This window comes from Nerophis lumbriciformis, linkage group LG24, assembly GCF_033978685.3.
Source record: "Nerophis lumbriciformis linkage group LG24, RoL_Nlum_v2.1, whole genome shotgun sequence".
Taxonomy (NCBI): Eukaryota; Metazoa; Chordata; class Actinopteri; order Syngnathiformes; family Syngnathidae; genus Nerophis; species Nerophis lumbriciformis.
The window spans coordinates 11,562,501-11,584,905 of record NC_084571.2 but is presented as its reverse complement, the minus strand read 5'-3'; the positions used below and the strand labels follow the sequence as shown (position 1 = coordinate 11,584,905).

General features: G+C 39.8%; 1 protein-coding gene across 2 annotated transcripts in view; it reads left to right on the top strand.

Moving 5' to 3' along the window:
* The window catches only part of cacna1ha (calcium channel, voltage-dependent, T type, alpha 1H subunit a), a 347,520-nt gene that overhangs the window by 254,963 nt on the left and 70,152 nt on the right, over positions 1 to 22,405 (top strand). For both annotated transcript variants that reach the window (XM_061981581.2, XM_061981580.2), the window contains exons 24-26: positions 17,976 to 18,102; positions 18,254 to 18,379; positions 21,763 to 21,852. In XM_061981581.2, coding sequence (XP_061837565.2) covers positions 17,976 to 18,102; positions 18,254 to 18,379; positions 21,763 to 21,852 — 343 coding nt within the window. The remainder of the gene's footprint in view (positions 1 to 17,975; positions 18,103 to 18,253; positions 18,380 to 21,762; positions 21,853 to 22,405) is intronic.

Below are 22,405 nucleotides of genomic sequence, written 5' to 3'. Positions count from 1 at the left end.
CAAACATGTTAAACAGTGAGCTTTCTAACAATTGGGAAGGTTTGTGTCATGTTTGTCCTCAAACAAAAACATACTAAAGCAAAACAATTATTTTTTCCCCCCATCTTTTTCCATTTTCAATCCTTTTTTAAAAATGCTCCAGGGAGGCACTTAAGAGCCACATGCGGCTCGAGAGCCGCGGGTTGCTGACCCCCGCTTTAGAGGTTGCATAGAAGAAGAAAAGGTACTTTTTTGAAAATAAGTGTAATAAATAAATATTTTTCTGTAGAATTTAACAAAATAAATCATGTGGAAATGACACAAGAATGTAACATTTAGTAACATGTGATAATAACCTATTACATGCAAAGTGAGATATGTCAAGCCTTTATTGGTTATAATTATGAAGATTGTGACAGTTTATGAAAACCTAGAATTGAAAATCTCAGAAAATGTGGGGTTTCAAAAAGTGTAAGCAAAGATCATCAAAATGAGAATAAACGCTTGACATACACTATATTGCCAAAAGTATTTGGCCACCTGCCTTTACTCACATATGAACTTGAAGTGCCATCCCATGGAATTGTCCAACATGTTTTGGTATCCTGGAGCATTCAAAGTTCCTTTCACTGGAACTAAGGGGCCAAACCCAACTCCTGAAAATCAACCCACACCACAATTCCTCCTCCACCAAATTTCACACTCGGCACTATGCAGTCCGAAATGTAGCAGACTGGTCCATCAGATTGCCAGGTGGAAAAGGGTGATTCATCACTCCAGAGAACACGTCTCCACTGCTCTAGAGTCCAGTGGTGACGTGCTTTACACCACTGCATCCCACGCTTTGCATTGGACTTGGTGATGTATGGCTTAGATGCTGCTGCTCGGCCATGGAAACCCATTCCATGAAGCTCTCTGTGTACTGTACGTGGGCTAATTGGAAGGTCATATGAAGTTTGGAGCTCTGTATTAACTGACTGTGCAGAAAGTCTTTGCACTATGCGCTTCAGCATCCGCTGACCCCTCTCTGTCAGTTTGCGTGGCCCTACGTGGCTGACTTGCTGTTGTTCCCAAACTCTTCACTTTTCTCATAATAAAGTTGACTTTGGAATATTTAGGAGCAAGGAAATTTCACGACTGGATTTGTTGCACAGGTAGCATCCTATGACAGTTCCACGCTGGAAATCAGTGAGAGTGGCCCATTCTTTCACAAATGTTTGTAGAAACAGTCTCCATGCCTAAGTGCTTGATTGTATACACCTGTGGCCGGGCCAAGTGATTAGGACACCTGATTCTCAGCATTTGGATGGGTGGCCAAATACTTTTGGCAATATAGTTTGATTGATTGATTTGATTGAGAAGTTTATTGACATCTTAAAGAATTTAATCAATTTAATGCTTTAAAAAGGCAAATGGATGGCACAAAAAGCCAAAAGGCTTGTTTCCATTGTGGTCCATTAAATATTCATCACATTTGATACATTCAATAATAAAAGATATATAACCTGTAACATGTATCTAAAACATTACGTTAAAAAATTGATAAATTATGTACATATACACAGTATACATGTCAGGTGATTTGAAAAACAATATATGCAAAAAATGGGGTTATGTACACTATGTACATGACACTATCTATGTACATGACTATGCACATGTTGACTCCGAGAGTGTGCAAATCAGAATGAGAAAATATATATACACTATAACCACATATAAATATATATACACTATAACCACATATAAATATATATACACTAGAACCACATATACATATATATACACTATAACCACATATAAATATATATATACACTAGAACCACATATACATATATATACACTATAACCGCATATACATATATATACCAGAGGTGTGGACTCGAGTCACATGACTTGGACTCGAGTCAGACTCGAGTCATGAATTTGATGACTTTAGACTCGACTTGACAAAATGTAAAAAGACTTGCAACTCGACTTAGACTTTAACATCAATGACTTGTGACTTCACTTGGACTTGAGCCTTTTGAATTGACATGACTTGACATGACTTGCTACTTTCCCCAAAACCCAAAGATGAAAAAGTTATTCGGGAGCGCTCCGTATTTTTCATTGTGTACTTGTCTATCAGCGTTGCGTGTGTCAGCTGGTGTGGTCTCAGTACAACAGCCAATCAAATTAGACTTACTTTGTTTTCATCACACAGCATTCATCCAATCAAATTGCAGGACAACCAACAAAGAAGACATGTCCAAACCACACGCCAGTGAACAAAAAATGATGCCTAAAATAATTTCGTTTGGGTATAAAAATTACGAGGTGGTCAACACAAAACGGTTTGCAGTATGCAACACATGCGGTTCGAAAATTACTGATGGAGAGGCAACAACTTCCAACTTCGTCCGGCATTTGAAGTTGCACAAAGAACGGTAAGTTTTGAATGTAAGATAACGTTTATTGGCTAACTAACGTGACTTTTATTTGCTGTTTAGTTAAATCAGTGAGGCTGTAAACTCACTGCTAACGTTATAACGTTATTGCAAACACGGGAATCTGTTGCAGTTCACTACCTTATTCATACTTTTTGTTCAGTGATTTTTTTCAAGCAGGGTTACGTTAGTCAATATATCACACGTAACGTTAGACGGCGGTCAGCAGCACCGCGTATTTTAGCCACCTAAAAGACAAAAATAGTAAAATAAAGGTCAGTTAAAATGTATACTATATTATGAATATGTGTACCGTTTTAGCTGGCTTTCTGACATACTGTTGGTTGTTTACCTCAGTGGTCCCCAACCACCGGGCCGCGGCCCGGTACTGGTCCGTGGATCGATTGGCATCGGGCTGCACAAGAAATTTTTTTTTTTTTATTTTATTTTTTTTTTTTAATTAAATCAACATAAAAAACACAAGATACACTTACAAGTAGTGCACCAACCCAAAAAAACTCTCTCCCCCTTTTGTTCTGGGCATTGAACATGAAGACTCTTCCTTCACTGTTCCGAGTGGCCATGAGAGTCTTGGCAGTGCCTGCCTCCAGTGCTCCAGTGGAGCGAGTTTTCAGCCATGGTGGCATCATACTACGCCCCCATCGTGCACAAATGACTGACAGACTCTTGGCTAATTTGGTCTTTTGCAAATGCAATGCAGCATAGGGCCCTGACATATAAAAAGTACAACTTTTTTGTTATGTTCACGTATATGTCATGTTTTTTCAATGTTAACACTTTTGTACAAATAAGTACATTTGCACTTTATTTTTCAATGTGTTTGTTCTGTAAAGGAATGAGTTAATGTTTAAAATGACTGGTTAATAGTGCTATTATAAAGTGCAATGTCAGCACAATTTTCTTTCCTGCAATTTAAAATGCACTTGTTTTAATAAATAAATACAGCATTTGAAAAGCATACACAATCTGTGTTAATATATTAGTCTGTGGTTAAAAGGACTTGAAAGGACTCGAAACTCAAAATGCAGGACTTAGGACTTGACTTGAGACTTTCCAGTCTTGACTTTGGACTTGACTCGGGGCTTGCCTGTCTTGACTCGGGACTTGACTCGGACTTGAGGGCAAAGACTTGAGACTTACTTGTGACTTGCAAAACAATGACTTGGTCCCACCTCTGATATATACACTATAACCACATATAAATATATATATACACTAGAACCACATATACATATATATACACTATAACCACATATAAACCTGTTTGATGCTTCGGAAAGTTGCAGGGGATCAATGTTGGTTCAGATCAGGTAGAGGTTGAGCTGAGCCATGTTTTTATGGCAGTTTTAAAATTTAGTAGGGAAGTTCGAATTTTAGGGTCTGTTGGTAGTGAATTCCACTGTGGTGGTGGCAAAATAGTAGAATGCATTTGTTCCCATGAGAGTCTTGAATTTGGGGGGGGGGCGAGGTCTGAGGAACTCCCTCTCGTGAAGTACCTGTGAGCATCACTTACTCTGGTGAAATAGATTGACAGGTACTTGGGGACTGTTTCTCTGAGTACTTTGAATACCAGGCACATTGTGATTTGGTATACTCTTTCCTCAACTCTAAGCCATCCCAATTTGGTAAAGTGGGCTTGAGTTAGGAGAGTCCTGTATGGGAGGTTGAGCAGGAGTCTCACCAGCTTGTTTTGGGAAGTTTGCAGTTTTGTTTTCAGTGGCTTGGGGATACTGGTGAACCATGAGGTGCAGGCGTAGTCAAAATGACAACGTAGAGCAGTGGTTCTCAACCTTTTTTCAGTGATGTACCCCCTGTGAACATTTTTTTTAATTCAAGTACCCCCTAATCAGAGCAAAGCATTTTTGGTTGAAAAAAATAGATCAAGAAGTAAAATACAGCACTATGTCATCAGTTTCTGATTTATTAAATTGTATAACAGTGGAAAATATTGCTCATTTGTAGTGGTCTTTCTTGAACTATTTGGAAAAAAAGATACAAAAATAACTAAAAACTTGTTGAAAAATAAACAACTATAAATAAAGATTTCTACACATAGAAGTAATCATCAACTTAATGTGCCCTCTTTGGGGATTGTAATAGAGATCCATCTGGATTCATGAACTTAATTCTAAAAATTTCTTCACAAAAAAAGAAATCTTTAACATCAATATTTATGGAACATGTCCACAAAAAATCTATCCGTCAACACTGAATATTGCATTGTTGCATTTCTTTTCACAGTTCTTTTTACAGACATTTAAAAACAATCTCACGTACCCCTTGGCATACCTTCAAGTACCCCCAGGGGTACCACTGAGAACCACTGCTGTAGAGGGTACCGACAAAGGTCTCAAGTGTATCCCTGTTGATAAACGCAGAAATCCTGCCCAAAAATCTACTTTTATTATTGATCTTGGTGATTGCTTTTAATGCCATTTTTTTCACCCGAGAGAGTGTTGTCCAATATACAACCTAGGTAAATTACCTTGTCTTTGCTGGTGATTATGGTATCACCTGCTTTAATCGTAAAGCCCGGGGATTTACCTAGGTTGTGCTTGGACCCAAATAGGATGGACTCTGTTTTACCCAGGTGTAGTGACAGTTTGTTATCGGAAAGCCAGAGACAGAGATTACTTAGTTCGGTGCTGAGTGCACTTTCAACCTTCAATTTGTCCCTGTCCAAGGGCAGGATCGCAGAATCGTCCGCGAACAGGAACAAATTGCTGTTACATGCTGATTTCATGTCATTAATGTACAAACCTCGTTTCCATATGAGTTGGGAAATTGTGTTAGATGTAAATATAAACGGAATACAATGATTTGCAAATCCTTTTCAACCCATATTCAATTGAATGCACTACAAAGACAAGATATTTGATGTTCAAACTCATAAACTTTATTTCTTTTTTGCAAATAATAATTAACTTAGAATTTCATGGCTGCAACACGTGCCAAAGTATTTGGGAAAGGGCATGTTCACCACTGTGTTACATGGCCTTTCCTTTTAACAACACTCAGTCAACGTTTGGGAACTGAGGAGACACATTTTTTAAGCTTCTCAGGTGGAATTCTTTCCCATTCTTGCTTGATGTACAGCTTAAGATGTTCAACAGTCCGGGGGTGTCCGTTGTGGTATTTTAGGCTTCATAATGCGCTAGTGATGGGATCGGCAGTTCTTTTGACTGTACTGAATCACTAGAATCAGTTCCTTAAATTGATTCGTTCAAAAGATTCATTCACCGAATCACCCCCCCCCCCCCCCCCCCCCCCCAAAAAAGGAGGGGTGGGGGGCGTGCGTAGTACAGTACAGTGCAGACATTCGTGGGAGAAGCAGCAAATAGGGTGAACGCGAGTCCCTACACAGCTCTGTGCATGCAGTACACCAGGCAGTGAGTGACTGACACAGCGCCACAGTCAGCACAGTTCAGTACGTGAACCTGAATCACTTCTGCAGCAGCAGTTCTGTGTGCAGGTCGGCGAATCACCGAATCACTTCTGCAGCAGCAGTTCTGTGCACAGGTCGGCGAATCACCAGATCACTTGCAAACAACATATGCAAACAAAAAGAAAATAAATACCTTCAAAATAAAACAAATAAATTAAGAGCCAGAAATGCCAACATAAAAACTAAATGTTCTGTAGCCTACGTTTAAAATATAACAAAGAAAATATTAACTTAAATGTGCAAACAAAAAGAAAATAAATAGGCTACCTTAAATAAAACTAAACAAATATTAAACCAAGTGCCAGAAAAGCCAACATTAAAACTAAAATTTCTGTAGCTTACATTTAAAAATATAAAAATGGAAATATCAACTTAAATATGCAATAAAAAATAAAATAAATAGCTTAAATAATATAAAAATCAAGATAAATAATAGCCTATGTATATGTACATACATTAGTTATTATTTTTATTTTAAATCTTCTCAAACAGCCTGCCCTACACTTTACCCCCCGACCCTCCCCCTTGCGTCGCTGCTGCTCAGCTTTGCCCTGCCTGCACTGACTTTCTTTCTGTCTCCTCTACTCTCATAACTTTATGTGTTGAGATAATGTGTGTGTTTGTTTTCATGTGGCTTGAGTCAACATTAGCCGTTAGCTTGGAGAATGAATGGAGAATGGATGCCAATGGCATGAAACATATCCCCGCGACGGGAGGAGAATCACTCGTGGCATTGGGGCAAGCAGAGCAGAGAGCGAGAGCATTGTCGTTCACTGAGTGATTCATGTCGTTAATCCGCGGTGAACGAATCGTTCGCTCAGTCCCTCCCCCTGCCCCCATGATGAGTAGCTGGCTGCGTCGTTCGCCGACGTCACAGAATGCGCCAGTTCCACTCATACCGGCATGGTCGCGGCGGAGCTCAACTGAACTGAGAAAGGAACGAATCAGTTCATGAAGTGATTCGGTTCAGTACGTTCACTCAAAAGATTAGTTCGTTCGAACGAATCGTTCGCGAACGACACAACATTATCACACATTTCCAATGGGAGACAGGTCTGGACTACAGGCAGGCCAGTCTAGTACCCGCACTCTTTTACTATGAAGCCACGTTGATGTAACACATGGCTTGGCATTGTCTTGCTGAAATAAGCAGAGGCGTCCATGGTAATGTTGCTTGGATGGCAACATATGTTGCTCCAAAACCTGTATGTACCTTTCAGCATTAGTGGCGCCTTCACAGATGTGTAAGTTACCCATGCCTTGGGCACTAATACACTCCCATACCATCACAGATGCTGGCTTTTCAAATATGCGTCTATAACAATCAGGATGGTTCTTTTCCTCTTTGGTCCGGAGGACACGACGTCCACAGTTTCCAAAAACAATTTGAAATGTGGACTCGTCAAACCACAGAACACTTTTCCACTTTGTATCAGTCCATCTTAGATGAGCTCAGAACCAGCGAAGCCGACAGCGTTTCTGGGTGTTGTTGATAAACGGTTTTCACCTTGCATAGGAGAGTTTTAACTTGCACTTACAGATGTAGCGACCAACTGTAGTTACTGACAGTGGGTTTCTGAAGTGTTCCTGAGCCCATGTGGTGATATCCTTTACACACTGATGTCGCTTGTTGATGCACTACAGCCTGAGGGATCGAAGATCACGGGCTTAGCTGCTTACGTGCAGTGATTTCTCCAGATTCTCTGAACCCTTTGATGATATTACGGACCGTAGATGGTGAAATCCCTAAATTCCTTGCAATAGCTGGTTGAGAAAGGTTTTTCTTAAACTGTTCAACAATTTGCTCACGCATTTGTTGACAAAGTGGTGACCCTCACCCCATCCTTGTTTGTGAATGACTGAGCATTTCATGGAATCTACTTTTATACCCAATCATGGCACCCACCTGTTCCCAATTTGCCTGTTCACCTGTGGGATGTTCCAAATAAGTGTTTGATGAGCATTCCTCAACTTTATCAGTATTTATTGCCATCTTTTCCAACTTCTTTGTCACGTATTGCTGGCATCAAATTCTAAAGTTAATGATTATTTGCAAAAAAAAAAGGGTTTATCAGTTTGAACATCAAATATGTTGTCTTTGTGGCATATTCAACTGAATATGGGTTGAAAATGATTTGCAAATCATTGTATTCCGATTATATTTACATCTAACACAATTTCCCAACTCATATGGAAACGGGATTTGTAAATCAATAATAACATTGGTCCCAGAATGCTCCCTTATGGGACACCACAGCTCACCTTGAGGGGAGAGGACAGTGATCCGTTCACCTCGACCACCTGTTCTCTATCCTCAAGGTAAGATTTCATCCAGTTTGTGGCTGCACTGTCAAAACCGATTCTCCTCAACTTGTTTAACAGTATTGAGTGGTTAACTGTGTCGAATGCCTTTTGAAGGTCCAGCATAACCATTCCACAGTACTTGCCCATGTCTATCTCTCGCCTGATGTAGTCAGTTAGGTACAGTAGGCATGTTTCGCTGGAATGTGATTTTCTGAATCCTGATTGAAATTCGAATAGGAGCTTGCGATTTGATAGATAGTTATCTATTTGCTCATATATTAACCACTCTATAACCTTTGAGATGGAGCAAAGGATGGAAACAGGGCGGTAGTTACCGGGGTCTAATTTGTTTCCTTTTTTATACAGAGGTGATATTCTCGCAAGCTTGTATTCTTGTGGGACATGACACTGATTGATAGACAAGTTGGTGATATGAGCAACCATTGGGGCAATGGTGACAGCTGCGTCTGAGAAATCTGGTGGGAATATTATCCAGTCCTGTGGCTTTGTTTGGTTGCAGCGAGCTGAGTTTCTTTAACACATCATCAGTTTTAACTTTGACAAACTTGAAGTCATCCTGGCGTACCCTTTTGCTTTTGTAAAAGTCTTGGATGTGCTGTTCACCGTAGAGGCCTGAATGTGAAGGCAATTTGCTTACCAATGTGGAAGCGATGGTTGAGTAAAATCTGTTGAAGCAATTTGCCACATTCAGTTTGTCTGTGATGATGTGCCGTTTATTTTCAAATTGAGGTTGGTGGTTATTGTTTTGAGACTGCTGTGGCCCAATTGTTTCAGCGTCTTCCAGAGTTTTTGCGGGTTATTTTTATTTTCCGCTATTTTTTCGTTGAAGTAACTGGATTTGGCCTTTTTGATCATATTAGTTACTTCGTTTCTTAGCTTTTTGTATTTTTTAAAGAGCTGTTCAGTATTGTTTTTAGTGAACTTAGCGTGTTTGTCATTTCTAAGATTCATGGCTGCTATTATGTCTGCATTGATCTAGGGTTCTGTTCTGGATTTGACCTTGGAAGCTTTCATGGGTGCTAGCTGGTCAGATACATGCAAGAAGTTGGATTTAAAGCATGCCCATGCTTTTTCAACCGATGAGCAATTTAGTACATTTGACCAGTCTAGTCTCTCCAGGGCTGCTGTTAGAGCTTTGCTGGTGTACCTTTTCATCGATCTGAATCTTATTGTGTTGTGACAATCTGATACAGATTTCAGAATTTTACATGTGCAGAAAATTATGAAATGATCACTTATTCCGCACTCGATTACACCGCTTCTGGAGATCTTAGTGCGGTCTGATGTCTCAATCAAATCAACGACGGTTTGAGCAGCAAAGCACACCCGTGTGAATTGAGTGATCAGCTCTTTCAGGCTATGTAGCTTACAGTAATTACTGAAGGATTTGTACAAACCCCGTTTCCATATGAGTTGGGAAATTGTGTTAGATGTAAATATAAATGGAATACAATGATTTGCAAATCATTTTCAACCCATATTCCAAGACAAGATATTTGATGTTCAAACTCGTAAACTTTTTTTTTTTTTTTTCAAATAATTAACTTAGAATTTCATGGCTGCAACACGTGCCAAAGTAGTTGGGAAAGGGCATGTTCACCACTGTGTTACATCACCTTTTCTTTTAACAACACTCAATAAACGATTGGGAACTGAGAAAACTAATTGTTGAAGCTTTGAAAGTGGAATTCTTTCCCATTCTTGTTTTATGTAGAGCTTCATTCGTCTTCGCTGTCGTATTTTATGCTTCATAATGTGCCACAAATTTTCGATGGGAGACAGGTCTGGACTGCAGGCGGGCCAGGAAAGTACCCGCACTCTTTTTTTACGAAACCACGCTGTTGTAACACGTGCTGAATGTGGCTTGGCATTGTCTTGCTGAAATAAGCAGGGGCGTCCATGAAAAAGACGGCGCTTAGATGGCAGCATATGTTGTTCCAAAACCTGTATGTACCTTTCAGCATTAATGGTGCCTTCACAGATGTGTAAGTTACCCATGCGTTGGGCACTAATACACCCCTATACCATCACAGATGCTGGCTTTTGAACTTTGCGTCGATAACAGTCTGGATGGTTCGCTTCCCCTTTGGTCCGGATGACACGATGTCGAATATTTCCAAAAACAATTTGGAAATGTGGACTCGTCAGACCACAGAACACTTTTCCACTTTGCATCAGTCCATCTTAGATGATCTCGGGCCCAGAGAAGCCGGCGGCGTTTCTGGATGTTGTTGATAAATGGCTTTGGTAGAGCTTTAACTTGCACTTACAGATGTAGCGACAAACTGTATTTAGTGACAGTGGTTTTCTGAAGTGTTCCTGAGCCCATGTGGTGATATCCTTTAGAGATTGATGTCGGTTTTTGACACAGTGCCGTCTGAGGGATCGAAGGTCACGGTTATTCAATGTTGGTTTCTGGCCATGCCGCTTACGTGGAGTGATTTCTCCAGATTCTCTGAACCTTTTGATGATATTATGGACCGTAGATGTTGAAATCCCTAAATTTCTTGCAATTGCACTTTGAGAAACGTTGTTCTTAAACTGTTTGACTATTTGCTCACGCAGTTGTGGACAAAGGGGTGTACCTCGCCCCACCCTTTCTTGTGAAAGACTGAGCATTTTTTGGGAAGCTGTTTTTATACCCAATCATGGCACCCACCTGTTCCCAATTAGCCTGCACACCTGTGGGGTGTTCCAAATAAGTGTTCGATGAGCATTCCTCAACTTTATCAGTATTTATTTCCACCCTTACCAACTTCTTTGTCACGTGTTGCTGGCATCAAATTCTAAAGTTAATGATTATTTGCAAAAAAAAAACTGTTTATCAGTTTGAACATCAAATATATTGTCTTTGTAGCATATTCAATGAATATGGGTTGAAAATGATTTGTAAATCATTGTATTCCGTTTATATTTACATCTAACACAATTTCCCATCTCATATGGAAATGGGGTTTGTAGATAGGAGTATCTTTTTTCAGGATGTTGGTGTTCAAATCACCAATCAGTATCACTTCAGAATTGCCTAAATCAGCTGATCCCTCGTTTAGCTGTTTATAAAATATGTTTTGAGTTGGGGTTCTGTACAGGACGACTTTACCGAGTGTAAGATGTTTTTGTAAATCCGTCGTCGTAGAATGGATGTAGAAGTTAGGGAAGTTTTCCAGAGCTTCACCTACTTGTTTGGACTCATTTTCCTTTACATTTCTCAAGTTACTAAGTGCGTTTACGATGTAAATAACCGTGAGAAAGTATCGGATGGTGAAAACATGTCTGCTCTGAAGAGGCGGTCCCATGTGTATATCACATATATAATGTATCTCACTTTGCATGTAATGAGTGAATATCTCATATTAGTTTCACATTTGAAGTTAATTGCTCACATGAATGGACTTGATGGCAATATTCAAATTTTTTGAGTTTCACTTGTGTAATTTAAAGAGGGAAAATCTGGTGGGGGAAAAACATGCAACTTTTCTCCGACTGCAATTGAACATTCCCCTGCCAACAATTAGAAGTGTCTACTGTACTGTAGCAAATGGGTGCAAGCTTTTGACCACAAACTTAGTCACTGCTTGGTGACATTTGTCTAGCGCAGGGGTAGGGAACCTACGGCTCTAGAGCCAGATGTGGCTCTTTTGATGACTGCATCTGGCTCTCAGATAAATCTTAGCTGACAATTCTTAACAGGATGAGTACTGAATAATTTTGCTGGTAATCACAGTGTTAAAAATAACGTTCAAAATATAAAACATTCTCATGCATTTTAATCCATCCATCCGTTTTCTACAGTACCTGTTCAAGAAGTCGCATTAATGGTAAGAAACATTTTATTTATTATTGGTTAACTTCAGAATAACAATGTCATTAAAAAGAATGAGAGACTTATTATACTCAAAAAATGTTGGTCTTACTTAAAAATGCACCCATTTAGTTGTATTCTGTGTTAAAAAAAATATTATATGGCTCTCACGGAAATACATTTTAAAATATTTGGCTTTCATGGCTCTCTCAGCCAAAAAGGTTCCCGACCCCTGGTCTAGCGGTAGACGTGAACTACCTGGGAGCCAGTCAGAATCTGTTTCTCGTCATGCTCATCGAAATGAGAAGGCATTCCTTTCATTTTAACAAATAATTGCGCTAACATGATAGGCGGTGTTGCGATCTTTTCTTGTAAAACGTTCATGTTTGTCTCGACCAGGCATCGCCATCTTGAGATCTGACATCACTACGCAGTACGCATGATGCGTAATGACGTCATCACCACCCGGACGAATCGATAAGGGAAACGCTTAAAAAAAATGGCTAGCGATTCCAAGGAACTGGATCCCTACTGCTATGAGATGTTAGCTCCAGATGTCTTCTGTTTGTTGGACTTTGTCATTACTGCCACAAGTGGTGGAAAAGTGTACTACAGCTGAGTAGCGCCGCGGCCCTTACGGACCAAAGCTGAGAAACATTTTTTTTTTTTAGCTGCCCTATTGCCTAACAGCCTAAAAACGGGCCCTATGGTTGAGAAACATTTTGTTTTATTAAATGACACAGCTTCCATTTGTGGACAATGTTCCCCGATCGAGCCACATTGTGCACATTTTGGCTACAATTTAAAATCATTCTAAAGGCAACATGTTTCCCACTGGTAAGAAGATGAGAAAGCAGTAGGAAATGCTTTTGGAGGCGAGCAACCTTACTAAATATGTGGAGCTGTGTGCTCAACCAAAATGAAGTCCACAGGTGGTGCAGGTGGTGCAGGTTATTACAGTAACAAAGACTCCACCATACACTGTGCTGACTCACAAGTTGGCAAGTTTGGGAAGTAAGTGCAAAGGCAGGATAGGCTGCTTGGATGCTAACATGCTATAGAAACATCATCCTAGTATGTGGTGATTTAATCAAAGGTGCTTTTTCCTCAACATTACAATTTCCAAACTTTCTTAAGCAGAAAAGATAACCAAAGAGGTAAATAAATAAACAGCCTCACAGTAAGGAACGGTATTTGTGTGGAATCTGCATGTTCTTAGCAAACTTCTACTCCCATGTTCCAAAAACCTGCATGTTTGGCTTCTTGAAGATTCTAATGTATGTACCCTAGGGGTGTGGGCAAAAAATCGATTAGGCAATATAAATCGATTTTATGTTTCCCAAGAGAATATCGATTTTTTTTGCCGCTAGTATTGATACATAAATCCCTTTTATGTCCCCAGTGTTGCATCCTTGGTTTACACCCTTTGCAGCCACTAGTATCGCTGTAGAGCACGTTACCCGTCTAGATAGTCTGTTTGCACTGACGCCGGCTTCCTCTTCCTGTTAGCGGAGTCAGAGCGAGGGAGAGAGGAGATTCTAGAAAATGGCGGCGAATACAAATCCAGCACCTTCGTTCTTAAAAGGGGACGTGTGTGGGCATTTTGGATTTAAAAAGAAGAAGGAAAGTGACAACTTAGATAAAAGCATCGCGGTTTGCAAGTTGATTCACTCAAATGTGAAATACTCCGGAAACACCACCAACCTTCTATTCTTTTCTATTCTATTCCTGAACAAAATTCTGAAGAGGATGTAGATTACTTAGTCTGCAGTTATGTGGAGAGTTTCTGTTTAGTGTTCAGGCTTTAAAGGCCTACTGAAATGCGATTTTTTTATTTAAACGGGGATAGCAGGTCCATTCTATGTGTCATACTTGATCATTTCGTGATATTGCCATATTTTTGCTGAAAGGATTTAGTAGAGAACATCAACGATAAAGTTCGCAACTTTTGGTCGCTGATAAAAAAGCCTTGCCTGCACCGGAAGTAGCAGACGAGTAGCGTGACGTCACAGGTTGTGGAGCTCCTCACATCCGCACATTGTTTACAATCATGACCGCCAGCAGCGAGAGCGATTCGGACCGAGAAAGCGACGATTTCCCCATTAATTTGAGCGAGGATGAAAGATTTGTGGATGAGGAAAGTGAGAGTGAAGGACTAGAGGGCAGTGGGAGCGATTCAGATAGGGAAGATGCTGTGAGAGGCGGGTGGGACCTGATATTCAGCTGGGAATGACTAAAACCGTAAATAAACACAAGACATATATATATACTCTATTAGCCACAACACAACCAGGCTTATATTTAATATGCCACAAATCAATCCCGCATAACAAACACCTCCCCCCTCCCGTCCATATAACCCGCCAATACAACTCAAACACCTGCACAACACACTCAATCCCACAGCCCAAAGTACCGTTTACCTCCCCAAAGTTCATACAGCACATATATTTCCCCAAAGTTACGTACGTGACATGCACATAGCGGCACGCACGTACGGGCAAGCAATCAAATGTTTGAAAGCCGCAGCTTCATGCGTACTCACGGTACCGCGTCTGCGCATCCAACTCAAAGTCCTCCTGGTAAGAGTCTCTGTTGGCCCAGTTCTCCACAGGCCAATGTTAAAGCTTGACTGTCATCTTCCGTGAATGTAAACAATGAAACACCGCCTGTGTTATACGGCACATTAGTCAAGGGGTGCATTCTACGGCGGGGGTGCGTTATCCGGCACAACACCTGCCGCAATACACCGCTTCCCACCTACAGCTTTCTTCTTTGCTGTCTCCATTGTTCATTGAACAAATTGCAAAAGATTCACCAACACAGATGTCCAGAATACTGTGGAATTTTGCGATGAAAACAGACGACTTAATAGCTGGCCACCATGCTGTCCCAAAATGTCCTCTACAATCCGTGACGTCACGCGCTGACGTCATCATACCGAGACGTTTTCAGCAGGATATTTCGCGCAAAATTTAAAATTGCACTTTAGTAAGCTAACCCGGCCGTATTGGCATGTGTTGCAATGTGAATATTTCATCATTGATATATAAACTATCAGACTGCGTGGTCGGTAGTAGTGGGTTTCAGTAAGCCTTTAAGCTACTCTAAGATGGGTACAATTTTAAGTTGGCTTAAATGTTGATCCTATGGACTTGAATTATTGGCTGCCATAGTTGATTTTTCTTTTTTGCTGGACAGACTGGCTACCTCACATACTTGTAGGTCTACAGGCCTTGAACTACTCTAAGACGGGTACATTTTAAGTTAAATCTTTAAATGGTTTTCCTAGTTACTTGAATGATTTTTTTTTTTGTGATCAATTTTTTATTGAGTTTTTTACTTTTAAAGTTTAAAAACTTTAAACTTTACTTTAAAAAGTTACTTGAATTATTAATGTTTTGGAGAAGCCATGGTACTATTTTTACTTACCTGGTGGCGAGACTGGCTACCTCGTTCGTTGTCAAGCTAAAAAAGCTGTCAAAGAATGTTCAGAACAGGCCACTTGCTGCACTTTTTAACTCTCCACTGTTAAATGTAATACTGCACTTTACTCTTCAAAGGCTTGTAAGTTGTAAGCTAACTTTGCACTGTTTCAATAAATGGAACACATTTTCTCAACACATCTTTGATTCATGTTGTCCAGCATTTGCAAGCTGTAGACTCTCTGTCCAGTCTGACATATATTGTGTAATTGATGTTTTTAGTTTTCAGTTCAATTAATTAAATCCAAGTAAATGGAACACTCGCAAGATGTCACAAAAATCACATTGTACCTTTTCAATCTTTCAGAAAATGATGTAAGAATATCGAATAATATCGAATCGTATTGTTGACTGAATACGATGATATATATTGTATCGTGAGATGATTATCGAATATCGTATCGTGAGATTAGTGTATCGCTACAGCCCTAATGTACGCCGTGATTGCCTGGCAACCAGCCAGGTGTGTACCTTGCCCACAGTCAGCTGGGATGAGCTCCAGCTTCCCCATAACCCTATTGACGACAAGCAGAATATAAATTGGATGAATTTCAAATAAAAAACTAGATTAAATTGTGTCGAGACAAGGGCTTTGTTTACATACAAATGTACAGTGTCCAACAGTCAGAAAGGCGCCTCCATACATGATGAATTAATGGGAGTACGGCGATTCCTTATTGTCGGTTTCAGCTGTGAATAACAATATATACCGCATTTTCCGGACTATGGAGTGCGCCGGTATATAAGCCGCACCCACTAAAGTTTAGAAGGAAAATATAGTTTTCCATATATAAGCCGCAGATATATACGTTGTGAAATGAGTTATTTATAGAGAAATATTTCTTATATACGTACATTGTTTCCAAACAATGTCTGTAACACAGCAGTAAAACGTCAGATCAAACAAAACAGAAGTCATCGTCATGGACCCACTAGCTGCGCAAGCTAGCTCTCCAATCAGCTAAACAGACGCAATAACTCCACTGTGACGTTTTGGTGAATTTACTTAGGAATTTGTGAAACTGAAACAATACAAAAATAATGCCATTGTAAGTTAATAATACTAAAACAGACACTTATAAACGTGTTAGCAATTAACAACGCTAGCTTGATTACATTAAAATAGCAAGCACAATTATGCATGAAAACACTCTGTGGAAGACTCTCGCATCCGGGTTCTTCGGACCACCAATCACCGACATGCCAGGCTCTTCCATGTTGACAATAATGTTTTATTTTCCAATAAATTGTCTTTTGTGTGCTTTTCAGCAACCGTTCACTAACAAACTAAGCACATTAATGGTTTCTCTCCAGTGTATAGTTTGTCTCGCTCTCTCTCTCGCTCATGCTCCACCACCAACTCCTCTCTCCTCCCCGGCTGCTGTCTTTTAACAGAGCGACAGGTGATTAGATAATCAGGCACAGGTGATCTCGAAGCCGGTCCTGGCACACCCCGTTTTGCTACAGGTCCCCCCCCCCCCCCCCCCCCACACACACACACACTCCTACAGACATCACACGGTTTAGTAGCACCCACTAAAGTCCAGAATGAAAAAAAATATTTATATATATTAGCCGCACCGGACTATAGGTCGCAGAGGTATACGTTGTAAAAGGAGTTGTTTACACAGAAATATTTTGTAAATGTTTATTTACATACCTTAATTGTTTCCAAACGGTGTCTGTAACACGGCAGTAAAACGGGTGATCAAACAAAACAGAAGCCAACTCTCCAAACAGCTAAACAGACTCAATAACTCCATGGTGACATTTTGGTGAATTTACTTAGGAATTTGTGACTATGAAACAGTACAAAAAGAATGCCATTGTAAGTTAATAATACTAACACTCGTAAACGGGTTAGCTTATTAGTTAATACTAACAACGCTAACTTCATTACATTATGATAGCATGTACAAATATGCATGAAAACACTCCTACAGACATCACACATGGGACGCTTCAGTAAGTAAGAATTGTTTTAGTTATATTGTAAAACTTACAAACGTTGCTTAGAGGGACGAATGAAGAATCCTTCCGGGCAGAAATGTTACGGACAATTTTACTTCCAGTTCAATGCATTAAAAAGAGGAAGCACATTCTCAACCCGCAACACCTGTGGTGAGCAAACTTGTCCCAAAGATGTCCTTTTAATTGTCTTTGCCTTTGTTTAATAAAAAAAACTGTTTGCATTATGGCCGTCAGCGAAAAAAAATCCATAATTTGGCCGCAGGTTTCAAAGCGCAGGAAAAAAAACTAACGGCTGTCTTTATCTCACAGCGACAACATAAATGCATCAGATTTAGCGTTAACATTTAGCATTCATTGAGACAAATAACTACATAAATGGCATGTAACTGACTACTTCTACTGCATGTAACTAAGTAAATAGTAAATATTTGGTTGGATTTACCATTGGTCCACTGTTGTGCAGTGTCAGCAGTTATCAGAGCTCCAGCTACAACAGAAGCATTGTTTGTGCGTTCCAGGGTGATCAGTCGAGCGCCCGGACTGAAATTAGTTGTGGAGACTCTCATCACTTCTCTTCGACCCATCGGCAACATTGTCCTCATCTGCTGCGCCTTCTTCATCGTGTTTGGTATCTTGGGAGTGCAGGTAGTTCTCTGTGCACCGCATGGAAATCTGTTGAGTAAGAAAAATCTGTGGAAAAAAACCTTGAGAATACTTTTGGAATAATTAGCGTAATGGACAAAGAAACCAATTTTTTAAATTCAGATCATGTGTTAATAATCTGCTTTCTTTTTAGCTATTCAAAGGGAAGTTCTTCCACTGTGAAGGTCTGGATACCAAAAACATCACCAACAAGTCGGACTGCCTGCACGCCAACTACAGCTGGATACGAAGGAAGTACAATTTTGACAACCTGGTCCAGGTAAAAACAAAGTCAGACTGAGATCACCAAATGTTAGTCAGTCCCTGTTGGAATTTGCGATGTCACGACCGTGCAAATTCCCGCAAATTCAACCAATCCTGGCAAATTATTTCCAACTTTGTCCAATGCCTTCAACTTTCGCGCTTTTGTTGACTGATCAACATCGTTCACGCCAATCAAATTTGTCTCTGAGTGGCTCTCAAACGCACACGGCAACTATCTAAACCAGGGGTGGGTAATTAATTTTTACCGGGGGCCACATGAGTAACCCGAGCACTGCTGGAGGGCCGCATCGACAATATTTCAATTAAATTTTGCTCAATATTATTTTTGATATACCGTAAGATAAATAATAATACTAATAATAATAATAATAATAATTAATAGTAATAATAATAATTTCATTTAACCTAACTTAACTTTATACCAAAAGCATATTGCTTTTGATGGTTTTATTTTTAACACTGTCTTACACTACACTTCCTGATGTATAACACAATGCAAAAATGTCAATTTATGCACAGGGTTAATTTAAAGTTTATTCTGCATCCTCTTTAAAAGTCCAACAATTTTCCCCGTCAGATTTGGACAACATTCTGTTGTCACACCTACCAGCTTGTCCCATTTCAGTCCTAACATGTCCAAACATGCATTTACCTTTGTAAACAAGTCATTACCTGTGGTTGTCTCTTTAATTGACTGCATGGCTGCCAGTTACTTCGTGATTTGAAAGTCTGCAGTTATCCCACGTAAGAAGATGAGCAGCTGGGCGGTGTCACGTACATCACAGCTCTCATCCAAAGCCAGCGAAAAACAGTCAAAGTCGGCCGTTCCATTCTTCAGCTGAAGCTCCTAGTTTCCGGGCATATCAGCGCAACAGAGTCCAATACGCACTCCTTAATAAACTCTCTGTCAGAAAACGCCTTACTTTTTCTGGCGATTTTGTGAGAAATGTTGGGTTTGCAGTTTTACCATCAACGCATCAGCCTCCCTTGCACGCGCTTAATTAGACAGATTACGGTATTTTTTCTCGTGCTTTGTCGTGTAGTGGCGATTCAAATTATATTCTTTAAACACAGCAACCTGTGTACCACGATTTAAGCACACGCCGTTACCTTTAATTTCTGTAAAGAAATACTTAGCAGTCCATGTCTTGTTGGAAACACGGCATTCGTCATAAACTTTTCTTTTTTTAGCGTGAGCTGACATCTCGGTGGTAACCGTGCATCACTTGTCGCTGTGCACCTTCACTCACAGGTTACACCCGGACATACGCCCATAAATAACAATTTTCAAAATAAAAGCAGCACAGTTGTATTGCACGCACGACATAGATGTTTTTTAAAATGTATTTTGTAATTTGTGATTGCCGCTGTTCACATTCACTCACAATCACACACGCGCATACGTCCACACGGTAGTTATACAAATAACGCTTTTCAAAACAAAAGCAGCACCGTTGTATTGCACACTCGACATAGATACTTTTTTAAATTTATTTTGTCATTTATGATTGGCCTCACGCGGGCCGGACAGGGACACACAAAGGGCCGGATGTGGCCCGCGGGCCGCAGAATGCCCAGGTCTGATCTAATCAAAACTTATGTTTGTTTTTTGTGTAGACGAAGCAGGACCAACAACGTGTAACAATATATGAACTCTTTATTGATCAAACGCCACAATTGTTGTCCTACTGCGTAGCCCAGACCTATTTCCTGTTCTCATCTACACACAGCTAAGCCTTCTGGGTAAAAATAGTAAACAAATATTCACTTCCTAGTTTACATGTTTTTGTATACCACATTTTCCGGACTAAAGAGCGCACCAGCATATAAGCCGCACCCACTAAATTAAAAAAACAAAAATGTTTCCATATATTAGCCGCACCGGACTATAAGCCACAGATATATACGTTGTGAAATGAGTTATTTACTCAGAAATATTCTGTAAATGTTTATTTACATATTGTCCGTAACACGGCAGTAAAACGACCGATCAAACAAAACAGAAGTCATCGTCATCGAGCTAGCTCTCCAATCAGCTAAACAGACTCAACAACTCTACGTTGACATTTTGGCAAATTTACTGAGGAATTTGTGAAACAACACAAAAAGAATGCCATTGTGAGTTAATAATACTAACACAGACACTCGTAAACATGTTAGTATATTACCTAATTACGATCGCACGTACAAGTATGCATGAAAACACTCCTACAGAAATCACACATGGGACGGTTTAATAAGTAAGAATTGTTTTAGTTATATTAAAACTTACAAACGTTGCTTGGAGTGATGAATGAAAAATCCATACTAGTAAAAACGCTTTGGACGGCTTGAAGACGGACGGAATGGCGCTTCTACTTCCGGTTGAAAGCTCTAAAAAGAAGGGCACTGCAGCACCTGCAGAGATCGTACTCGTCCAAAAAAAATGGCGCCATTGCACAAACATTAACACACCTTTTTAGTGTCTTTGCTTAGTTTGTTTTCTTCTTTTTAACTATTTGCATAATGGCCGTCAGCGAATAAATATCTATAAATTAACCGCGCTGTTTTACTAGACGCAGGGTTTAAAACGTCAGACAAAAAGTGCTGGCTTACATTCCGGAATTTGCGGTATTTTATTAAACTTGTATTTTTTCAGGGTAAAACATTTAAGAACATGTTTTCATTTGCAATGCTGACCTAGCAAATAGACATTGCATGTTTGAAAAGTTGAAATGTGATAATAAGCTCAAGGTTTCAAGGAAACTTTATTGTCATACCAGCACACAAGAGATGGCACAAAACTGAATACATCTGTCATTTACCAACAGAAATGACCGCTATAAACCGCTCTCAACAGTTCACAAATGTAGTGTGTTGGAACATAAGCTAATGTTTAAGCGTAAAACATACACAGAGAATGTCCGCCTTAATGGGGTTTCTTACTATTATAACTAATAACTATTGTTAGTTATAAATAATTCAAACAATTATTTGATAACGAGCTCTGATTACCACCCTTTACTGCCATCTAGTGTATACTTTTAAAACTGTGTGGTATACAACGAGCCAAACATCAATACAGTATTTGTTTTCCAATCTTTGTTGCAATTGTGTGCTTCTTGAGTTTAAGGTTACACCTAAAAAAGGTATAGCAAATTCATAAAATCACAAGTTGATTCAATGTTATTGACTACAATAAACTTCAAAACATCCCATCTTGTGCCGCAACTTTCTGAAAAAACTGCCATAAGTTCAATCATTTAAAAAAAAAAAGCCAGCAAAATCCTGGAGGGACTGACTCTTTCTTTAGTTTATTTCGAACATGAACACACTTACATCATAATACATCACACAATTTCATATCATTGACCATCCATCTTTGTGTTTCCCAATCAGGCACTGATGTCTTTGTTTGTGCTGTCCTGCAAGGACGGCTGGGTCAACATCATGTACGATGGCCTGGACGCAGTAGGAGTGGACCAACAGGTAATGTGGTCCGAAAACGTAAAAAGAAAAACCCTAATTCAATGGCAGCCACTGTTACACAATTATGTCAGAGTGTGTTAAGAACAGAGCCCCAATTAGAGATGGGTGCCATTCATATTTGAATCAATACAGTACCAATTCTTGGTACCTGCAAGTTGATACCGATGCTCAACAGTACTAATTTTAGATGCTTTTAATGTGTAAATAAACAAAATAAAATGTATTTAACATTTAACACTAAGCGGTGCTGTCCAGTTATTATCTTGTTGTATTGGAAATTTTCCAATCAAGTAGTCAAACAAAATGGTCTTTCTTAGATTCATTTGAAAAGCTTGAGCATTTCAAAAGGCACATTTGTAGCTCTTTTTACACTGAATACTGGATGGGATGAGGAGCGGGGGGGAGTAGGCTCAGTTTGAGAGGGGAAGAGAGCATATGACGCAACAACAAGTCTGGGAAGCACCGACCGTTAGAAAACGGGCCCCTGTTAATGAGAAGTGTTACTTTCGGGACAAGGTCACACACAGGCCAAAATGGGCCTGTTTTCTTACAC